Consider the following 21,459-nt stretch of genomic DNA (forward strand, 5'->3'; position numbering starts at 1 on the left):
AGAGACAGGAAATTTAAGTGATTTGGCCAAGATCATTCAGGGAATCTATGGCAGAGGTGGAGCTGAACCCAGATTTCCTAACTATGAGATCCTTTTCATTCTAGTAATGATGTAACATAATTTAATGTAAATTCAAAGAAAAGACTATCTGCCACTGTTTTTCAGAGAATGCATTGACACATGAACACAAAAGTGTTTGTTTTGCGAATATTGATATATTATGTTTAAAAACCAACAAACACTACTCTTGAGCTGCATAGCCTGTAACAGTGGAATAATCCATTATTTCCAGCAATTGTCTGTTTGCTAATTGTTTCTCTGAGTTGTTCCCACTAGGTAGGTAGAAGCTGTCAATCAAGGCTCAACAAAGGGAGAAACTAAACCCCAATAACCCTATGGATCGGGAGGTTGGGGCTGGCAGAAAAGCGGTTTTGGTTAGAGGGCACTAGAAGTTTTGGCTGCCTTTTTAAAGTGTATGTGCTCTATCTGATGCTTATTTGATGGGGGACTAATTCAGTTATAGGTTCTTACCTGTTTCATGCTATCTTTCGTTGGAGCAACAACTTCTGCCAGGTCACAAAAATGGTGAATGTAAAAAAGGATTAGTAAATCCTGTCACTTGGACAACTGCTCCATCATGTTGCAGCCTTGCATTGAAGGGACACTGTCTTTTTTGCTCCCAGTCCCCTGCAGAGCAAAAAGGTTTGTCGGATTCAGGCGAGGACCCACAGGGAGAGGCTGAGTCCCCCCACGGTGGTATGGGTCACACAGAATCAGCTGGTGAGCGCGACTTTGAGCTTCCTGCTCCCGCTGTTGCCTCAGTCAGTGCTCTGATTCCTGCTTCTGAAGCCCAGCTTGCTCCTATTCAACAAGAACTGGCAGGGGTAAGTGCGAACGTACCGAGTACTTCTGCTGCTGAGGGGATTTAATTTTTTTAAAATTCTGTCCATTTCCCTAAAGGGGTTAAGTGATTGCTGTTAACTTTAGGTAATAAGTCTCATTGTTAATAGTTTTCCCAGTTTCTGTATTACTCCCTCCAGTAAAGCCAGTAGTTCAGCTGGTAGAAATAAAAGTTCTTCTATAATAGGACTCTTTTAGTAGGGAGAGTTTTAAGAGACCGGTCCTTTATCAAAAATCTCTTCAAAGGGTAAAAAGAGATGTAGTGCTTCCAGGAGCAAGAATTTTCCCAAGCCAGAAGGGGAGGTGGAGAGGGGGGTTAGGGAGGGAGTTCGCAATAATCTGAAAAGCAATGGAAGGAGCTATTGTCCAGTTATCTGTGAAAGAAGGGGATTTTTCTGACAGTAGGTCATAATCCTCCAGTACAATAAAGCAAGAAGAGCTAAAGAGCATGTCATTCGCCCGTTTTAGAGGATGTAATTTAGAAGCTGAAAGAGAATTTCCTAATGCAGGCAGAAGAGTGAAACTGTAGATTTGAAAAAAAAAAATGTAAATTCAGTTCAGAAAAGTAGGTAAAGTTGTGGCTTTGTTGGCTAAAGACTGTGATCCTTGCAGAATAGGAGACACTATTTTCAGAAAGATCAAATGGACAGACTGGTGTTACCATGTAATCTGTCAAAGCTATTCTAGTATAGCGCTTAGAGACGAAGGACAGTACACCAATCTGGACAAAACTGAAAAGTCCTTAATGAGAGAGTCTCTGTAAAGCCTTTTTATGAGATGCCTCTGTGAAAATGCAGAGATTTTCAGATGGGCTGTATGTTCAAATAAGGTTGCTAAATATCATTGGCTGAGACAATGGAAAGCTGATACCCAAATGAAATAGTTGCTAGTATCCTCTAAATTGGCCAGGAAAAGATTCTTTGGACAGCCCTTCAAGAAAGTGAAGCCCAGAGAAAAGAAAATAGCATTGTTATCTGTCGAACTCTTTTAGAGTTCAAGTTCTTATAAAATCTAAGTAGTCCTATTGTCAGGCTAATTAACCCAGAGTTTGAATAGATTCTGGACATGCAAGAACAGTCTTTGGAGTCAGCATCTGGAAGAGAGATCATACAGGAGTTGGGTCTCCAAGCGGACTCTGACAGCTAATTGTCCTTTGTGACGATCATCAGAGCTTTCAAAGAACCCTCAGGAAGATGGGAGCTATTTACTCACTTCTGTGGGGGAGAATGACATTCAGCAATGGCCAATAATTGACCTCTGGAAGTAGGTTCTATCAAATACTCTCAGGATTCCTCTTGATTTCTAGAACAAGATGCAATTAATCTCTTGCCTCAAAATATACTACAGAACCCCTAGCTTTTTTCTGTGCATCTTCTGAGTGCTGATATCACTAAATTCCTGGTTCCATCATAGGCTTTCAGAACATAATTCATCATTCATGTCCCTCAGAAGGCTGGGGAAGTAAGGCTAATTCTAGACCTGGAGGAATTGTAAGTAATGTTGATCTGGCAGTGCACCTAGCACTACTATTACCTGTAGAGACAGACAGACATTGGCTAGGTTCCCTGTTTGTCAAGTTTACCCTTCGTATCGTGGGGATGGAGGGCTTTGAGAGCTGGTTTCAGTTCCTTGATTTTCTGCTAGTCGTCTGGCCCAGGTTAGCGTACACCAGAGGCTGCTCTAATCTGCACTAGCTTGCAACGGTGCCCAAGGGATCATCTGCTAGCTGAATTTACCTGGAGGAAAGTGTGCTCAGGTCTCTCCTTCCCACTCTCTGCAAGTGAGGCTGCAGGGCATGTGGCATGGTAACTAGCTATGTAAGCTCAACTCCATCTAGGAGAATGCATCTACAGGCTCTGTCCCAGCGCTCTAAAAAACCCACCTCCATGAGGAATGTAGCTACCAGCACTGGGAGCATGGCTTTGTTTACACTGGCGCTTTACAGCACTGTAACTTGCTGCGCTCAAGGGGGTATTTTTTCACACCCCTGAGTGAAAAAGTTGCAGCACTGTAAAGTGCCAGTGTAGACAAGCCCTAAATTCTGCCTGTTTTGCCATGACCCTTTAACAATGATGTATGTAAACAAATTATTGTAGCAGCCAGGCAAGATACTAACAAACTTCAACTGGACTTTATTTTTTTAAAGTGGAAACCTCTTTTCCAAGCTGCTGCTGCTGCACCCTCAATAGCTCTCCCTCAGACTCTTCAACTCCTCCCCCCTCCTGCCTGTTTCCTATCCTTTCAGACTCCCAACAGCCAGTGCTCCCAATTCTAATCATTACAAGCAACATCTAAACACCACATTCCCTGCTCTGTTAAGAAACTTTCCCAATTACAATAAACATTGTTGTTCTAACCACAGGAACAAATAGGAAGCAAGGCACTATACTGTTGATGGAATTATTACACTAAAAACACTATAGATACTATATAACATAGTCTCTAGCCCAGACAGGTGGTTGTCTGGGTCTGACAGGCTGTCTCTCAAGCCCTGGTTCCAGTGCAATGTCTTGTTGTGTTGATACTACGGTGAAGTCATCCAATGCAGACTGGGTGTTGGCATAATCTCCTCTTGGTGCATAGGCAGGTGCAAGATAAGAAGCATTCCATACCCACCCATCAGAAAGTCGATAGGTGTAAGCTCCCTTCTTTTCTCTATGATTTTAAGATGAACTGTGAATTTATGGTCCCCTTTGCATAAAATTACAGGTTTTCGTATCCTAACGAAGGAACCACACTGGAACTTTGGTTCCTTAGCACACTGCCGCTTGTTTGTGAAAGCCTTATCCTTTGCTTGGTTCTGTTCAACTGTTTTTCTCTTGTAATTGTTTGTCTGCAGCGATAGTGAACTTTTCTGCAAAGGACTCACAGCCTGGACTGTGCCTCCTGTATCCATGCCCATTATTTTGGCTTCAGCTGTAGCTGACTCAGTCTGGGTAGCAATGGTTATTGCTTTTTCTAGTGTAAATTGCGTTTCTAGAAGTAAACGTTTTCTTACACGAAGCATGGTTGTTTTCTCAATGAGTGGTCTCTAATCATCTCATCTACCATATTCCCAAAGTCACAAGTTACAATCAGACTCCTCAGGGAAGCAATATACTGCATTATAGTCTCCCTGGTTTCTGCTCATGCTGGCGAAATCTGTAGCGATTAGCTACTACATTCACTTTTGTTTCAAAAAAGTTCTTTAATGCAGTGAGTGCAGTCTCATATTTATCATCTGCAAGGGGAAAAGTGTAAAATATACACTGCCCTTCTGCTCTAAGGCAGTGGATTAGCAGAGCATGCTTGCTTTCTTCAGAAATCTCTGTAGCACTGATTGCAAGCAGGTAAGTCTCAAACATATGGATCCAGGCAGTAAAAGCAATTGGAGGATCACCAGGGCTTTGTAGAAAGGGTGCAGGTGGGTTCAGAGGCAGAAGATCCCACCCTCATCACCAAAATGTTGTAGTAGCCAGGCAAGGTACTAACAAACTTCAACAGGACTTTAAAAAATAAAGTGGAAACCTCTTTTCCAAGCTGCTGCTCAGTAGCTCTCCCTCAGCCTCTTCAACTCCTCCTCCCTCCTTCCTGTTTCCTGTCCTTTCAGACTCCCAACAGACAGTGCTCCCAATTCTAATAATTACAAGCAACGTCTAAACACCACAAAAATATGGAATTTAAGGACACAATGGACAAATAAAGAAAAGATAGTGTTTGTGTGCATTGAAGAGAATATGCTGTCTCTTCAGGCCATGCATTTTACAGGAGAAAGACACTCAGGTGAATTGACTGAGCAGAAAGATGCTACAGGATGAATGACATCTGCATAGAGAAACATTAATGAATACCATTTTATTTAATTTACCATAAATGACCTCTGAAATGTAGTAATCCGAGGTTCTCTTCTTCATCAGGGAATAAATTGAAGTGCTTTGTGTAGATGCCATTTTATATGACTGGCTGCTGCATCTCCTTTTCCTCTAATTTCAAATGTGTATGGAGAGACTTTTGAGTCACCATGGTGGTTCCTTGGTGGTTCCTCTAACAGAGAAGGCCAGGGTCCTCAGTATTGTTTGTTGTTTTTGTACTACTATAAATGTTCATTGTCCTTTGCAAAACGCAGAATAGGACACAGCCCACAAAGAGCATAGTCTAACTCTTTGGTCTTAAAACAAACCCCCTCACCCACTTATCACTGGTGAATGGGAAGCCCCAGTTCTCTCCAGTTTTTGCAGTTTCAGGTTACTGTGTACAAGGGGTGGCAGAACTCTTATGCTTATGAAGATAACATTCCAGATGTTAAATGACTGTATGTTAATGTGGTGTTGTCTTTCTGACTCTGTAAACATGTGACAGCCCACTGCCTCTGCAGCTGCTTCTGTTTACCAACCAGCAGCAAAGTAAAATTAAGATTCTGGGCAGCAATGAAACTGTCAATAAACTTGTCAATATGATGCTTCTGTTTGAGAAAGCATTTGGAAGGTTGGAGTAGAGGCTAAAGTAGTGGAGAGATGCAGCAGCCAGGATGCTGTGAAGGAGGAGAGGAAAGCTCCTCACAGCAGGAAGGGGTGGAATTGCATTTTTTTCAGACTTTTGCTAACTAGAGACTAATACAACAGGTGAAGCCTTTAAGCAGTGTCCAGTTTCAAAGATGACAAGGCATTTAGATGTACTGTCTGAGTCCTTTGAAACATCAAGACCTAGAACACTATATCCTGGTCCCCATGTGGTCTGCAATTCTGTAGGAGTAGAATTTGCTGTGGAACTCACCCTTTGCCACAGAATTGCTCTCAAGTATCTAAGCTTTAAATTAGAAGGCTTGTTTCTGGCCCTCATGTTTGTGAAGGAAACCTTGCTAATGTAACTGTGTAAACCAATGAAATGGTGTCTTCTGAGTTTGTAGGTAGCCTAAGACAACAGTTGTGAATTTTGCTAGTCATATCACTAGAGTGAAAGATCTGAAATCTAAAGACTGCAATTGAAATGTCAGCATTGAAAACTGTATCACTCATAATGGTAGCAAAAACATCCAGCTAATTCCACATGCCTCCAAAAGTGGCAACTGTCCCTGTCCCACTTGCTAAATACTACAGCTTCTCCTTACAGCTTCTGCAATGCAGCTGTTTTGTTAGTACAGAAATCTGAGATACTGAAAACTTGAATGTGTGGAGAATGTAAAATAGAATTTACCATCAAAATAAACAACGTTAGGACACTACTGCATAGATTGTATTTATCATACTTAATTTTAAAACACTCATTCTTTAATTTAAATGAAACTGAGACAAAATTGAGTTTCAACCTGCCATGGAGTACATGGACTATATACAATTACCTGGCTATTGAAGTGAGGTTCCTGTGTACCTTGACCTCATCAATCATATCATGCTGTATTTGACAAAAGGAGGAAATTGTCTTCTTAAGTGTATTCTAAATATTGGATTAGAATCAAGCACTATTTCTGGGAGAGAGAGTACCTGATCCTAGGAATATTCTTCAAGAACTATAAGAATGACTCAAAGTCTGGAAAACTCACCTTATGGTGAGAGACTTAAGAAGCTCAATGTTTAATTTATTCAAGAGAGGATTAAGAGGTGATCATAGTCTGCATGGGGAAGGTATTTCTGATAGTAAGAGGGCTCTTTAATCTAGCAGGAAAAAAGGTCCAGTTGTTGGAGGCTGAAAATAGACAAATTTACACTAGACATAAGATGTTAATTACCATCTTTGTTGAAAATTTATCATTGAAACAATTTACTTAGTGACGTGGTGGGTTCTCCATCATCCAGTCTTTAAGACTGGATGTCTTTCTTAAAAAAGAAGTTTTGGGATTGATGCAGAAATTACTGAGTGAGGTTCTGTGGCCTGTGTTATGCAGGAGATCAGGTTAGATCAGTGGTTCCCAAACTGGGGTTCGTGAAATGTTACAGTGGGTTCTCAGGGAAAAAATTCCCTAATGGCTGACAGAGCTGTCCCTAGGGACCCCGGGGTCAGCAGCCCAGAGCCCCTGGACTTCCAAGAGCTAAGCACATCAAAGATAGCATATGTATCACACTGAGGAGATTTACACTTCAAGACTCCTTATAAGAAATGCAAAGGGAGGTGGATATTTTTTGCTGTTTTTAAAATGAAACAGGCAGCTAGTATTGTTTTAAAAATGATGATGAAGAACAAGTTTAAGCTTCGTTGTAATGTGCGTGGTTTGCCTGGACTGCTCAAGACCTGAATGCTTGTGTAGGAGGAATTCTTGATTTGAGTTGGCTTTTTAAATCCCTGCATGCTGTTTCACATCTGATACTCCTCGATGAAACGTAGGAGCCTTGTTGTATAACAGGCTTATTCAAAGTGATACAAGCGACGGATGTGAGATCTCGGAAGAGTGTTGCCGTTTTCATAATATAATAGATACTGTCATGATAAATAATAATTAATAATACATAGTGTGTAATCAGCATGTCATAAAAACCAATTTTATATGTCCAAGATCACTGCTTTTCTAATTTATACTGAGGTAAAGGAGAAAATTCTTGGAAATGTTTATTTTTAGGAGGGGGTTTGTGAGACTTGACATTTTAGTGAAAGGGGTTCATGGGTTGTTAAAGTTTGGGAACCACTGGGTTAGACTAAAGAAGACTGATTCTTGAGTTGTAGAAATTCAGTGATCTAAGTATTGGCACACTTAGAGCAGAAACTTTAGTAATGATGATGCCTTAATTTACCTTTAAATAAACATTAGGTTAATGTTGCAAAGTCAAGCACTCAAAAGCTGAGAAATGCCAGAATTAAAGTGGTCTGTGCGATCTTAATTTGTCCTCCTTTTGCATATGCATTTTGATAGTCTTTGATTACATGTTATACTGTCCCATTTCCCTCCCTGATCTCTCTCTGACCCAACTGGTTACAAGTTCTCCTCCCTAGGCTTCTGACCCAATCTGGGTCCTCCTTGACCCAGTCTCTTTGCCCAGCGAGTCCCGGTTCTCCCTATGGCTCCTTGTGAAATGTCTCCCTATCCTCTCCAACTGGTTCCCTTAGGTCTCCCCCTGCCCATTTGCCTCAGACCTAGTTTCCTTGCCAAGCTATTCCTAGTTGCTGCCACCTGCTAGCGTTCAGTCCCAGTCTCCATCCCTGCAGGCTCCTTGTCCCAGTCTGTTCCCTAGTCCTCCTCTGTACTGCCTGAGGTCCAGCTGTTGTCCCCTCTGCATTCAAATTACGTGACTTCCTCCTCCGTGCTGACTGGGTGTCAGCAGGGAATACATGGAGAGCACAGGAGAAACTGGTTTCCTGCTTTCTGTTCCAGTGCTCAGTCTGGCCCCAGCCCAGAGCAGCCATTACAGGAAAAGTCCAGCTTTGCCCCTATAGCCTAGGGCTGGAGGATGCTCACTCACTTTGTGGGGATGGTGCATGCATTATCTAATCAGGAGTAAGAGCTGTGAAAGGCTCAGACATAGAATATAAGTGTTGGAAGGGACTTCAGGAGGTCATCTAGTCCAACCCCCTGCTCAAAGCAGGACCAATCCCCAACTAAATCATCCCAGCCAGGGCTTTGTCAAGCCTGACCTTACAAACTGTAAAGGAAGGAGATTCCACCACCTTCCTAGGTAACGCATTCCAGTGTTTCACCACCCTCCTAGTGAAAAAGTTTTTCCTAATATCCAACCTAAACCTCCCCCACTGCAACTTGAGACCATTACTCCTTGTTCTGTCATCTGCTATCACTGAGAACAGTCTAGATCCATCCTCTTTGGAACCCCCTCTCAGGTAGTTGAAAGCAGCTATCAAATCCCCCCTCATTCTTCTCTTCTGCAGGCTAAACAATCCCAGTTCCCTCAGCCTCTCCTCATAAGTCATGTGTTTCAGTCCCCTAATCATTTTTGTTGCCCTCCGCTGGACGTTTTCCAGTTTTTCCACATCCTTCTTGTAGTGTGGGGCCCAAACTGGACACAGTACTCCAGATGAGGCTTCACCAATGTCGAATAGAGGGGAACAATCACGTCCCCCGATCTGCTGGCAATGCTCCTACTTATACATCCTAAAATGCCATCGGCCTTCTTGGCAACAAGGGCACACTGTTGACTCATATCCAGCTTCTCTTCCACTGTAACCCCTAGATCTTTTTCTGCAGAACTGCTGCCTAGCCATTCCGTCTCTAGTCTGTAGTGGTGCATGGGATTCTTCCTTCCTAAGTGCAAGATTCTGCACTTGTCCTTGTTGAACCTCATCAGATTTCTTTTGGCCCAATCCTCCAATTTGTCTAGGTCCCTCTGTATCCTATCCCTACCCTCCATTGTATCTACCTCTCCCTCCCAGTTTAGTGTCATCTGCAAACTTGCTGAGGGTGCAATCCATACTGTCCTCCAGATCATTTATGAAGATATTGAACAAAACCGGTCCCAGGACCGACCCTTGGGGCACTCCACTTGATACCGGCTGCCAACTAGACATGGAGCCATTGTTCACTACCCTTTGAGCCTGACAATCTAGCCAACTTTCTGTCCACCTTATAGTGCATTCATCCAGCCCATACTTCTTTAACTTGCTGGCAAGAATATTGTGGGAGACCGTGTCAAAAGCTTTGCTAAAGTTAAGGAACAACACGTCCACCGTGTTCCCCTCATCCACAGAGCCAGTTATCTTGTCATAGAAGGCAATTCGATCAGTCAGCCATGACTTGCCCTTGGTGAATCCATGCTGACTGTTCCTGATCACTTTCCTCTCCTCTAAGTGCTTCAGAATTGATTCCTTGAGGACCTGCTCCATGATTTTACCAGGGACTGAGGTGATGCTGACTGGCCTGTAGTTCCCAGGATCCTCCTCCTTCTCTTTTTTAAAGATGGGCACTACATTAGCTTTTTTCCAGTCTTCCGGGACTTCCCCCGATCGCCATGAGTTTTCAAAGATAATGGCCGATGGCTCTCCAGTCACATCCACCAACTCCTTTAGCACTCTTGGATGCAGCGCATCCAGCCCCATGGACTTGTGCTCGTCCAGCTTTTCTGAATAGTCCCGAACCACTTCTTTCTCCACAGAGGGCTGGTCACCTCCTCCCATGCTGTGCTGCCCAGTGCAGTAGTCTGGGAGCTGACCTTGTCCGTGAGGACAGAGGCAAAAAAACCATTGAGTACACTAGCTTTTTCCAGATCCTCTGTCACTAGGTTGCCTCCCTCATTCAGTAAGGGGCCCACACTTCCCTTGACTTTCTTGTTGCTAACATACCTATAGAAACCCTTTTTGTTACCCTTCACGTCTCTTGGTAGCTGCAACTCCAGGTGTGATTTGGCCTTCCTGATTTCACTCCTGCATCCCTGAGCAATATTTTTATACTCATCCCTGGTCATTTGTCCAATCTTCCACTTCTTGTAACCTTCTTTTTTGTGTTTAAGATCAGCAAGGATTTCACTGTGAGGCCAAGCTGGTCGCCTGCCATATTTACTATTCTTTCTACACATTGGGATGGTTTGTTCCTGTAACCTCAATAAGACTTCTTTAAAAAACAGCCAGCTCTCCTGGACTCCTTTCCCCTTCATGTTATTTTCCCAGGGGATCCTGCCCATCAGTTCCCTGAGAGAGTCACAGTCTGCTTTTCTGAACTTCAGGGTCTGTATTCTGCTGCCCTCCTTTCTTCTCTGTGTCAGGATCCTGAACTCGACCATCTCATGGTCACTGCCTCCCAGGTTCCCATCCACTTTAGCTTTCCCTACTAATTCTTCCTGGTTTGTGAGCATCAGGTCAAGAAGAGCTCTGCCCCAGTTGGTTCCTCCAGCACTTGCACCAGGAAATTGTCCTCTACACTTTCCAAAAACTTCCTGGATTGTCTGTGCATCGCTGTATTGCTCTCTCAGCAGGTTATCAGGGTGATTGAAGTCTCCCATGAGAACCAGGGCCTGCGATCTAGTAACTTCCGTGAGTTGCCGGAAGAAAGCCTCGTCCACGTCATCCCCCTGGTCCAGTGGTCTATAGCAGATTCTCACCACGACATCACCCTTGTTGCTCACACTTCTAAACTTAACCCAGAGACTCTCAGGTTTTTCTGCAGTTTCATACTAGAGCTCTGAGCAGTCATACTGCTCTCTTACATACAGTGCAACTCCCCCACCTTTTCTGCCCTGCCTGTCCTTCTTGAACAGTTTATATCCATCCATGGCAGTACTCCAGTCATGTGAGTTATCCCACCAAGTCTCTGTTATTCCAATCACATCATAAATAATTCCTTGACTGTGCCAGGACTTCCAGTTCTCCCTGCTTGTTTCCCAGGCTTTTTGCATTTGTGTATAGGCACTTGAGATAACTCGCTGATTGTCCCTCTTTCTCAGTATGAGGCAGGAGCCCTCCCCTCTTGTGCACTCCTGCTCCCTCCTGGTATCCCACTTTCCCACTTACCTCAGGGCTTTGGTCTCCTTCCCCCGGTGAACCTAGTTTAAAGCCCTCGTCACTAGGTTAGCCAGCCTGCTTGCGAAGATGCTCTTCCCTCAGACATGCTCAGTGAGGACAGACTCGTTGGTGATTTTAGCTGTCAAGCTCTAGCAAGTCTCTACTGAGCATGTGCAAGCTGGGATTTTTTTAAAAATTAGGGTGAATTTTTACAGAGGGTGGCAAAAGGCACATTGCTGATATGCAGCTCAGCAATTTCAAGCCCTTGCTCCAAAGCATGGGGTCCCTAGAGTTTTCTAAAGAAAGGGGGTGACCAGGAATTTAGCAGCAAAAAAAAGTATTTTTCTCTAGCTTTGTTCTTGGAAATGGCTAACCGTTTTGGCTGAAACTTTGCAGAACAATTCAGCCTGAGGCAGACACCCAGCATTGAAAATTTCAGCCCAAATAGTTGGGCAAAGTTATAGGCAACTGAAAACAGCGTCTTATAACGGCAAGTGTCATGAAACTTTAAGCAGTGCTACCAGCCCTGCCTATAATAAAGGATTCCAAAATGTTTAAGCAAGTTCTTCGTCAGTGTTCTTTCAGCCACCACTAAAACACAGCAATTGCTGAGTAGTGTTGGTGTGCACTGTTAAACAGTTTGGGACAAGAAGGGAATCATACTTCCTCCAGCTAGAACTGTAGAGGAAATTTTTAAGCAGGCTGAAGTTAATTACCCAAGTTGAATTTTTCTTTTGCTTATCTTATTTTCTCACCCTTGTATGATTTTGTTGCGCTGCAAGTTATATCTTAGTTGTTAGGGTTAGTGGAAATTGCTGATATTTAACATAGTTTTGCTAACATAAATTGCAGCTTGGAAAGTTTTTCAGTCTGGAATTATTGGTGGTTGGTGCTTTCTTGTCTGAGCCCTGAATGACAGCTTTGAACCATCTCTGGATTCTGGTGTGGGGGAGAAACCCAGTCATTCATATCAATGGGCATGCTAAGCAGGAAAAAAATTAGCACATGAGAGATTTTCCTCTTTCTGTTGCTTGCAACCACTGTCTTTTTAAATGATATTGGCAGCATCTGCAGCCACTAGCAAATTTGGCATGCATGCTTTTTATTTTGCCTTAACTGCAAAGGTTTTGGTCTATACTACAGCATAGCAGATTTAGATTAAATCTCAGGAAAAACTTCCTAACTGTAAGAACAGTAGGAAATGGAACAGCCTGCCTTGGAAGGTTGTGAAAGCTCCTTCACTGGAGGTTTTCAAGATGAGACTGGATAGTCATCTGTCTTGGATGGTTTAGACACAACCAATCCTGCATCTTGGCACGGGGTTAGACTAGATGACCCTTGCAGTCCCTTCTAACCCTGTGATTCTATGATCCTGTTTAGGAGTTGGATTAGGACATATTGACTAAACCAATCGTAAGTGCACACATTGTACAGCAGTGTCCAAAATGCTAGAAGTCCCTTGTTGCTCTTGATTATTTGTGCCAGAATGAACATCAGAATGTCTATACTTGCTCAGACGAATGGTCCACCTAGCTCAGTATCCTGTCTTCCGGCAGTGGCTGGTGCCAGATGCTTCAGAGGGAATGAACAGAACCGGGCAATTATTGAGTGATACATCCCCTGATATCCAGTCCAGCTTTTGGCAGTCAGAAGTTTAGGGACACATAGAACACAGGGTTGCATCCCTGGCCATTTTGGCTAAGAATCGTTGATGGACCTGTCCTCCATGAACTTATATAAAATAGTTTTTGAACCCAGTTATACTTTTGACCCTCACAACATCCCCTAGTAATGTGTTCTACAGTTTGACAGTGTGTTGTGTAAAGAAGTACTTCCTTATGTTTGTTATAAACCTGCTGCCTATTAATTTCATTGGGTGACCCCTGGTTCTTGTGTTATGTGAAGGGGTAGATAATGCTTCCCTATTCGCTTTACACACCAGTCATGATTTTATAGACCTCTATCATGCCGCCCCCCCCCACCCCCCAAGTAGTCTCTTTTCTAAGATGATTTAGTTGGGGATTGGTCCTGCTTTGAGCAGGGGGTTGGACTAGGTGACCTCCTGAGGTCCCTTCCAACCCTGATATTCTATGATTCTGTGACTGCCCTAGTCCTTTTAATCTCTCCTCGTATGGAAACTGTTCCTTACCCTTGATCATTTTTTTTTTTTTTTTTGCCAATCTCTATACTTTTTTCAGTTCTAGTAGATATGTTTTGAGATGGGCTGACCAGAACTGCATGAAGTATTCAAGGTGTGGGTATATCATGGATTTATATAGTGGTATTATATTTTCTGTCTTATCCTTTCCTAATGGTTTCTAACCTAACATTCTGTTTGCTTTTGTGAGTGCTGGTGCATACTGAGTAGATGTTTTCAGAGAACTATCCATGATAACTCCAAGAACTTTTTTGAGTGGAAACAATTAATTTAGATCCCATCATTTTGTATGTATAGTTGGAATCATGTTTTCCAGCATGCATTACTTTGCATTTATCAACTTTGCATTCTGCAACTTTTGAATTTATCAACTATTACTTTGCATTTATGTTTTCCAGCATGCATTACTTTGAATTTCATCAGCCATTGGGTTGCCTAGTTAGCAAGTTTAATGAGACCTTTTATGTAACTCTCTTCAGTCAGATTTGGCAGTAACTATGTCAAGTAATTTTATATCATCTGCAAATTTTGCCATCTCACTGTTTATCCCTTTTTCCAGATTATTTATGGACATGTTGAACAGCGCTTGGTCCTAGTACACAGCCTTGGGGGATTCCACTGTTTAGCTCTCTCCGTTGTGAAAACTGACACTTTGTTTCTGGTCTTTTAACCAGTTACTGAACCATAAGAGGACCTTCCCTCTTATGCCATGACTGCTTATATTGCTTAAGTGCCTTTGGTGAGGGACCTTGTCAAAGGCTTTCTGAAAGTCTAAGTGCACTGTGTCCACTGAATCATCCTTTTCCACATGTTTGACCCCCTCAATGAATTCTAAAGATTGGCAAGGCATGATTTCCCTGTACAAAAGCCAGGTTGACTCTTCCTCAACATACTGTGTTCATTTATATGCTTGATAATTCTGTTCTTTACTATACTTTCCAGCAATTTGCCTGGCACTGAAGTTAGGCACACTAGCCTGTAGTTGCCAGGATTGCCTCTCAAGCCTTTTTTTAAAAAAAATTGATGTAACTTTAGCTATCTTCTAGTTGTCTGAGACAGGATCATTTAAGCAATAGGTTACATACCACAGTTAGTAGTTTTGCAACTTCATATTTGAGTTCCTTCAGAACTCAAATTGTCTTTGAAAACTCATGGCGATCCGGGGAAGTCCCGGACGACTGGAAAAAGGCTAATGTAGTACCCATCTTTAAAAAAGGGAAGAAGGAGGATCCTGGGAACTACAGGCCAGTCAGCCTCACCTCAGTCCCTGGAAAAATCTGTACTGTGTCCAGTTTTGGGCCCCACGCTACAAGAAGGATGTGAAAAAATTGGAAAGAGTCCAGCAGAACGCAACAAATGATTAGGGGGCTGGAACCCATGACTTACGAGGAGAGACTGAGGGAACTGGGATTGTTTAGTCTGCGGAAGAGAAGAATGAGGGGGGATTTGATAGCTGCTTTCAACTACCTGAAAGGGGGTTCCAAAGAGGATGGATCTAGACTATTCTCAGTGATAGCAGATGACAGAACGAGGAGTAATGGTCTCAAGCTGCAGTGGGGGAGATATAGGTTGGATATTAGGAAAAACGTTTTCAGTATGAGGGTGGTGAAACACTGGAATGCATTACCTAGGGAGGTGGTGGAATCTCCTTTCTTAGAAGTTTTTAAGGTCAGGCTTGACAAAGCCCTGGTTGGGATGATTTAATTGGGGATTGGTCCTGCTTTGAGCAGGGGGTTGGATTAGACCTCCTGAGGTTCCTTCCAGCCCTGATATTCTATGATTCTTGAGTTCATACCACCTGGTCCTACTGACTTACTGTTTCAGGTTTTTTCTCCAAATCTCCTCTATTGACACCTCAGTCTGGGACAGTTCCTCAGATTTGTTACCTAAAAAGAATGGCTTAGGTGTGGAACTCTTCCTCATCTTATGCAGTGAAGACCGATGCAAACAATTCATTTCGCTTAGAATCATAAAAAGAAAAGGAGTACTTGTGGCACCTTAGAGACTAACCAATTTATTTGAGCATAAGCTTTCGTGAGCTACAGCTCACTTCATCAGATGCATGCTGTGGAAAATACAGAAGATGTTCTTATACATACAAACCATGAAAAAATGGGTGTTTACCACTTCAAAAGGTTTTCTCTCCCCCCACCCCACTCTCCTGCCTGTAATAGCTTATCTAAAGTGATCACTCTCCTTACAATAAGAAAAGGAGTACTTGTGGCACCTTAGAGACTAACCAATTTATTTGAGCATGAGCTTTCGTGAGCTACAGCTCTCTTCATCGGATGTAGCTCACGAAAGCTCATGCTCAAATAAATTGGTTAGTCTCTAAGGTGCCACAAGTCCTCCTTTTCTTTTTGCGAATACAGACTAACATGGCTGTTACTCTGAAACCTCTCCTTACAATGTGTATGATAATCAAGGTGGGCCATTTCCAGCACAAATCCAGGTTTTCTCCCTTCCCTCCTTTCCACACATACAAAACCACTCTCAGCCACACTATCAGAGGCTCGTTCACCTGCACATCCACCAATGTGATCTATGCCATCATGTGCCAGCAATGCCCCTCTGCCATGTACATTGGTCAAACTGGACAGTCTCTACATAAAAGAATAAATGGACACAAATCAGATGTCAAGAATTATAACATTCATAAACCAGTCGGAGAACACTTCAATCTCTCTGGTCACGCGATTACAGACATGAAAGTTGCGATATTACAACAGAAAAACTTCAAAACCAGACTCCAGCGAGAAACTGCTGAATTGGAATTCATTTGCAAATTGGATACAATTAACTTAGCCACTCCCAGTCTCTATTCAAGCCTAAGTTAATTGTATCCAATTTGCAAATGAATTCCAATTCAACAGTCTCTCGCTGGCGTATGGTTTTGAAGTTTTTCTATTGTAATATCGCAACTTTCATGTCTGTAATCGCGTGACCAGAGAGATTGAAGTGTTCTCCGACTGGTTTATGAATGTTATAATTCTTGACATCTGATTTGTGTCCATTTATTCTTTTACGTAGAGACTGTCCAGTTTGACCAATGTACATGGCAGAGGGGCATTGCTGGCACATGATTATCCTTACAAAAGGTTTCCCCCCTGCCCGCTTTCCTGCTGGTAGTAGCTCACCTTACCTGATCACTCTCATTACAGTGTGTATGGTAACACCCATTGTTTCATGTTCTCTATGTATATAAATCTCCCCACTGTATTTTCCACTGAATGCATCCGATGAAGTGAGCTGTAGCTCACGAAAGCTTATGCTCAAATAAATTGGTTAGTCTCTAAGGTGCCACAAGTCCTCCTTTTTCCTTTTGCGGATACAGACTAACACGGCTGCTACTCTGAAACCTGACAAAAAAGTATGTCTCCATTAATGTTAATTACTGAGCATTTGTGCTTTTTGTTTACATCCTGTTAAGTGAGAGTCTGTCTGCTATCCAGTATGTTTGAACATAATTTACTCTAATGTTTTTACAGTTTGAATACCAATCTGTGATAGCAGAAAGTCTCCAAACCAACAATTAAGGCATATGGGATGGTCTAGAGAATGGGGTATTTTTTCTATCAGTCTGTGATATAATATCTTAACTTATCTTGTGATTACAGAGGTCAGCAGATGGGTCAAGTCCAGAAGATGGAGACGGTAAGAAAGGAAGTGTTTTAGTTATTTTTTTAGTTATTTTAGATCTCTAGTTGCTGTCTAATCAGAATTTTGCCTGTTTTATCTCTAAATCCTTTATCTCTACAGAATCTGACCATGAGGATGGGAGTTACTGTCCTCCTGTAAAACGTGAAAGAACTTCATCTTTAACACAGTTCCCTCCTTCACAGACAGGTAAAACGTTTTCTAATTCTTTTACAGCAAGAAAATAAGGGAGAAGATGTACTTCCTTGATTTCTGTCTAATTCTCCAGTCCTGCCATCATCTTCCATTCTGTGGACAGACTATGTAAGGTGGAGGGCGAGCAGATCCTCTTTCCTTTAAATTGTGCTGCTTTTGCCTCTGCCTTCACTCACGAACCTAAGTCTCATCCACATCACTGCCACAACTGAAGCAAAACAGTAAGGAATGTGGACTTAAATCAGTAGACAAAGCAGGGATATTAAACAACTTTCTTTACTCATAGATTAAGGCCAGGAAAGATTATTGTAATCATCTAGTCTGACCTCTTGCATAACACAAACCATAAAATTTCACTCAGTAATTCCTGCATCAAACCCATGACTTCTGGTTCAGCTAGACAGAATCATTTAGAAAGACATGCAATTTTGATTCAAAGAAAGTGCATCTTATTTCTAGTCTGAATTTGTCTAGCTTAAGCTTCCAACCATTGGATCCTGTTATATCTTTGTCTGTTAGATACAGTACAAACTGTATCTACTGAAACCTTCTCTACTGTTCATAGACTTATCAAGCCACCCCATAACTAGTCTTAGATAAAATAAATAGTGACCTTTTTTAGTTTCTCACTGTAAAGCAAGTTTCCAGGCCTTGGATCATTATTTCTGTCACTGTGGATAACACCATCACTTAGGCCTGTAATAGAAGCGTCATCTTTGACTCACCCCCGTCTCTCGATCCACACTTCGGAGCAGTGTCCAAGTCTTGCTGCTTCTACCTAGCTAAAGTTTCCAAGATTCAGACTTTTCTTTCTGTCCAGACCATCAAGGCTCTTGTTCAGGCATTTTCATCTGCCTTGACTACTAGTCTCTTCTCTGGCCATGAAACCAGCCACATCATTCTATTCAAGTCTATTCAAAATGCTGCTACTGGGTTCACCTTCCTGATACATCACCTCCCTCTGTGCCTCTCTACAGGCTCCACCTCCTCCACCGCTTCAAACAGAATCTTTGCTTTTTGAGACTCTTCACCATTTAGTCCCACCCTTTCCTTCAGATCTATTGACTTATCAAGCTGTTGACTTCGCCATCACTGGCATGGTGAAGGTGATCTTCATCACTTGCGTGTCTACTCCTCCCTCCAGCATCTACCAACTCTCTTACACTGTTCCCCATACATGGCATGGGGGGGGGGGAAGAGGGGGAGACACACACACTCACTCACTTACTCACACTCTCTCTCTCTCTCTCTCCCCAACACAAATGGTAAAGCTGCCCATTTTTCCTGCAAGTTGCTCCTTAACGTGTCTGCTTCTGTGGTGCTTCAAAATCACTGTCAGCTAGCATTGGTTAAGCAAGAGATGAACTGAGACTTCAGTTTTTTTGCTAATTTGTTGTTCCTGTTATTCCACCCAGTTTGTATTCTCCACTGTCGTGTCCTGTCTGACATCTAGCCTGTAAGTTCTTTATTTTCTGTCTGTACAGTACTTGCATGATGTGTCTCTGATCCTTGATTGGGGTTCCTAGGTCCTGCTGTAGTACAGATAATTAACAATCATGTTGTAAAAGGGGCAAAGAGTCCTGTGGCACCTTATAGACTCACAGACGTATTGGAGCATAAGCTTTTGTGGGTGAATACCCACTTCGTCGGATGCCGACGAACTGGGTAGTCACCTACGAAAGCTTATGCTCCAATACGTCTGTTAGTCTATCAGGTGCCACAGGACTCTTTGCCCCTTTTAGAGATCCAGACTAACACGGCTACCCCTCTGATGCTTGACAATCATGTTGTAGGTTCCCTGAAAGCCTTAGTGATAGCTGTTTAGTTTCATAGATGTAAAGCTAGAAGGGACCATTAGACAACCTAGTCTGGCCTTCTCTAGATCATAGGCCATTAAATTTCACCCAGTTGCTCGTATTCTTAGCCCTAAAACTTCAGTTAGTCTAAAATATTCATGACTCAGATTAAACAGTGAAGAGAACAGGAGAGACCAAGGTTTCCACCAATGCCTGAGGTCCCTGCAACGGCCAGGTGATGATGTCCAGATGATCCTAGCAGGTAAACTATGCCCCGTGCTGCAGAGGAAGTTGAAACCCCCCAAGGTCCCTGCCAGTCTGAACTGAGGGCAGTTTTTTTCCTAACCCCAAATCTGGCCATCAGTATGACCCTGAGCATAACACACCAGCCATTCTTCTAAGAGGAAAGTGTCCTACCTGAAAGCACCGATCCATCCTATTCAGTGTCCCCTCTCAAGTTGTGGACAGTCTCTAATGTTTCAGAGGGAAGTGTGTATGTGTGGGAGTGGGGGACAGAAGAACTATTCTGCTGACTCAGATTTGAGCCCCTGTGGAGGCAAGATTAGGTTTAATTTTTGCTGTGCTTTGTCTGAGCACCTCTCTGCTGGTGCTCTTCATCACAGTGCTCATTAAATGGAAGTGCATTTGGGACGGGAACTTGGCACTAGACCCATGGTCACTGGCATGTGGCACAATAGTCTCTGGGGCACATGGAGCATCAATTCACAAGGAGTCATCACTGGTCGGTCCTGCAACATGTAAAATTTATAACGCGTTCAATCTTAGGTGATTCACCCAGTGTGGCTAGTAATGAAGAGACACTGCTTGGAGGCCTCATTGAGTTTGTCATTTATTTGAAATCCTACTAAAATGGAGTAACAGCAACTCCCCGCCCCCCAGTTTCATTAGGGAGAACCTCTGCCCTGTGAGACATTTTGGTATTTAGCCTTTGTAGGATGTCTTATTCATCTGGTGGTGATTCTAACCTGGCCCTTGCAGTTGCCCTTTAAGGCAGAGACTGTCCTTAATGTTTTCATTATTTGGGGAATGTTAGTCACTTGGCTAGTTAATTCTCCCCTCTCCAAAAATATTCCAGAATAAACTAGGATATCAGCTTTATCAGCATTGTGACTGGCACTTAATTGGAGGTGTCCGTGTCAGCTATTGTTGTTGCTGGAGGGTAGTAATTTGTTGGCTTTCACTGACTGGGTGTGTTCACGTTGGAAGGATTTACTACTCAGATCTATCTTTTGAGAGGTGTCAGAATATCATTCTGTATGGCAAGATCCAGCTGGTCTTTAATCATGCAGCTGTATCGCACGTGGGTCAGCAAGATGAGACCCACGTGATCCCAAGCACCGCAGGTTTGGCAGACACAGATTGTTTTCATCATTGAGCACCAGTTTTACCTGTACTCTGAGTACATGATCAGGTGACAGCAAACTTTTAGTGTATGACATTGTTGGTGGGGAATGCAGATACAGTGATCTGCTCATCTCAGGACAGTCATCAGAATATTGTATATATATATTGTAGTCATCAGAATAATGACATTAGGATTTCCCTGTCTTGTGCTGACCGGTATCACATCTTCTCCAAGACTGGACCTCCAAATCCAACAAGGCATGAGAAATTACAGATTATATCTGGGATGGAGAGCTCTAGCAGAGGGGATTCTTGGCCCAGAGTACTTGCTTATTGTTGGCTCAATGGGTATTTTATTATTGCTTTGAAGATAGGGAGTGTCCTGAATTCCTCAAAGTTGGAGTTAATTTGAATGGCTCTCCAGATCACCAATATTGTTAGCATTCAGAGAAGACTTGGTGTTTGTGTTACCTCTGTGTGGCTGGGGAAGCCAACTTTGATGTGTTTGCCATCAGTGTTCTTCACATTAAAAACTCTCTAACAGAATCAGAGGTTGCGAGGACTCCATGTTCCAGCAGTCCCAGGGTGGCCCAGATATGATATGATATGATATGATATTCCAGCAGCCCCATGCTAATCCTGATAGGGATTTAGACTCAACCTGGCTTTTACCAAGATGAGTCTCTCAGCCGGGGTCTTGCATTCCATCCCAGTCAAACAGCCTGCTCCCAGGTGACGGGGTCCAAGACTTGAAACACCCTGGTGAGGTAGGGTGAAAAACTATTGATTATAGCAATGGTTTGTGAATCCACTTTGAGCCTCTGTTATCTAATGATCTTAGGGTTTGTTGCACGGGCAGTTATTTTCTGATTTTCTGATTCTTATTGATTTTAAACCTCACAAAAGGCAATTCATAATTGGACCAACCTGGTACCAAATACTTGCTAAGATAAGGTGGTGCATTTAAACTCTCATAAATACTTCCCTTAAGCATTGTCTACGTGAGTAAATTTACTGGTATAACTATACCAGTATAAT

At 42.7% G+C, this 21,459-nt stretch overlaps 1 protein-coding gene across 8 annotated transcripts in view; it reads left to right on the plus strand.

The window, feature by feature from the left end:
* Positions 1-21,459, plus strand: part of RANBP3 (RAN binding protein 3) — a 174,231-nt gene that overhangs the window by 55,725 nt on the left and 97,047 nt on the right. For 5 of the 8 annotated variants that reach the window (XM_084614216.1, XM_084614215.1, XM_084614221.1 and 2 more), the window contains 3 exons: positions 684-884; positions 17,026-17,062; positions 17,168-17,254. In XM_084614216.1, coding sequence (XP_084470342.1) covers positions 684-884; positions 17,026-17,062; positions 17,168-17,254 — 325 coding nt within the window. The remainder of the gene's footprint in view (positions 1-683; positions 885-17,025; positions 17,063-17,167; positions 17,255-21,459) is intronic. The other 3 variants (XM_084614218.1, XM_084614222.1, XM_084614220.1) reach the window with 1 other exon arrangement.

Source organism: Lepidochelys olivacea, assembly GCF_965140295.1.
Source record: "Lepidochelys olivacea isolate rLepOli2 genome assembly, chromosome: 25".
NCBI classification, from domain to species: Eukaryota; Metazoa; Chordata; order Testudines; family Cheloniidae; genus Lepidochelys; species Lepidochelys olivacea.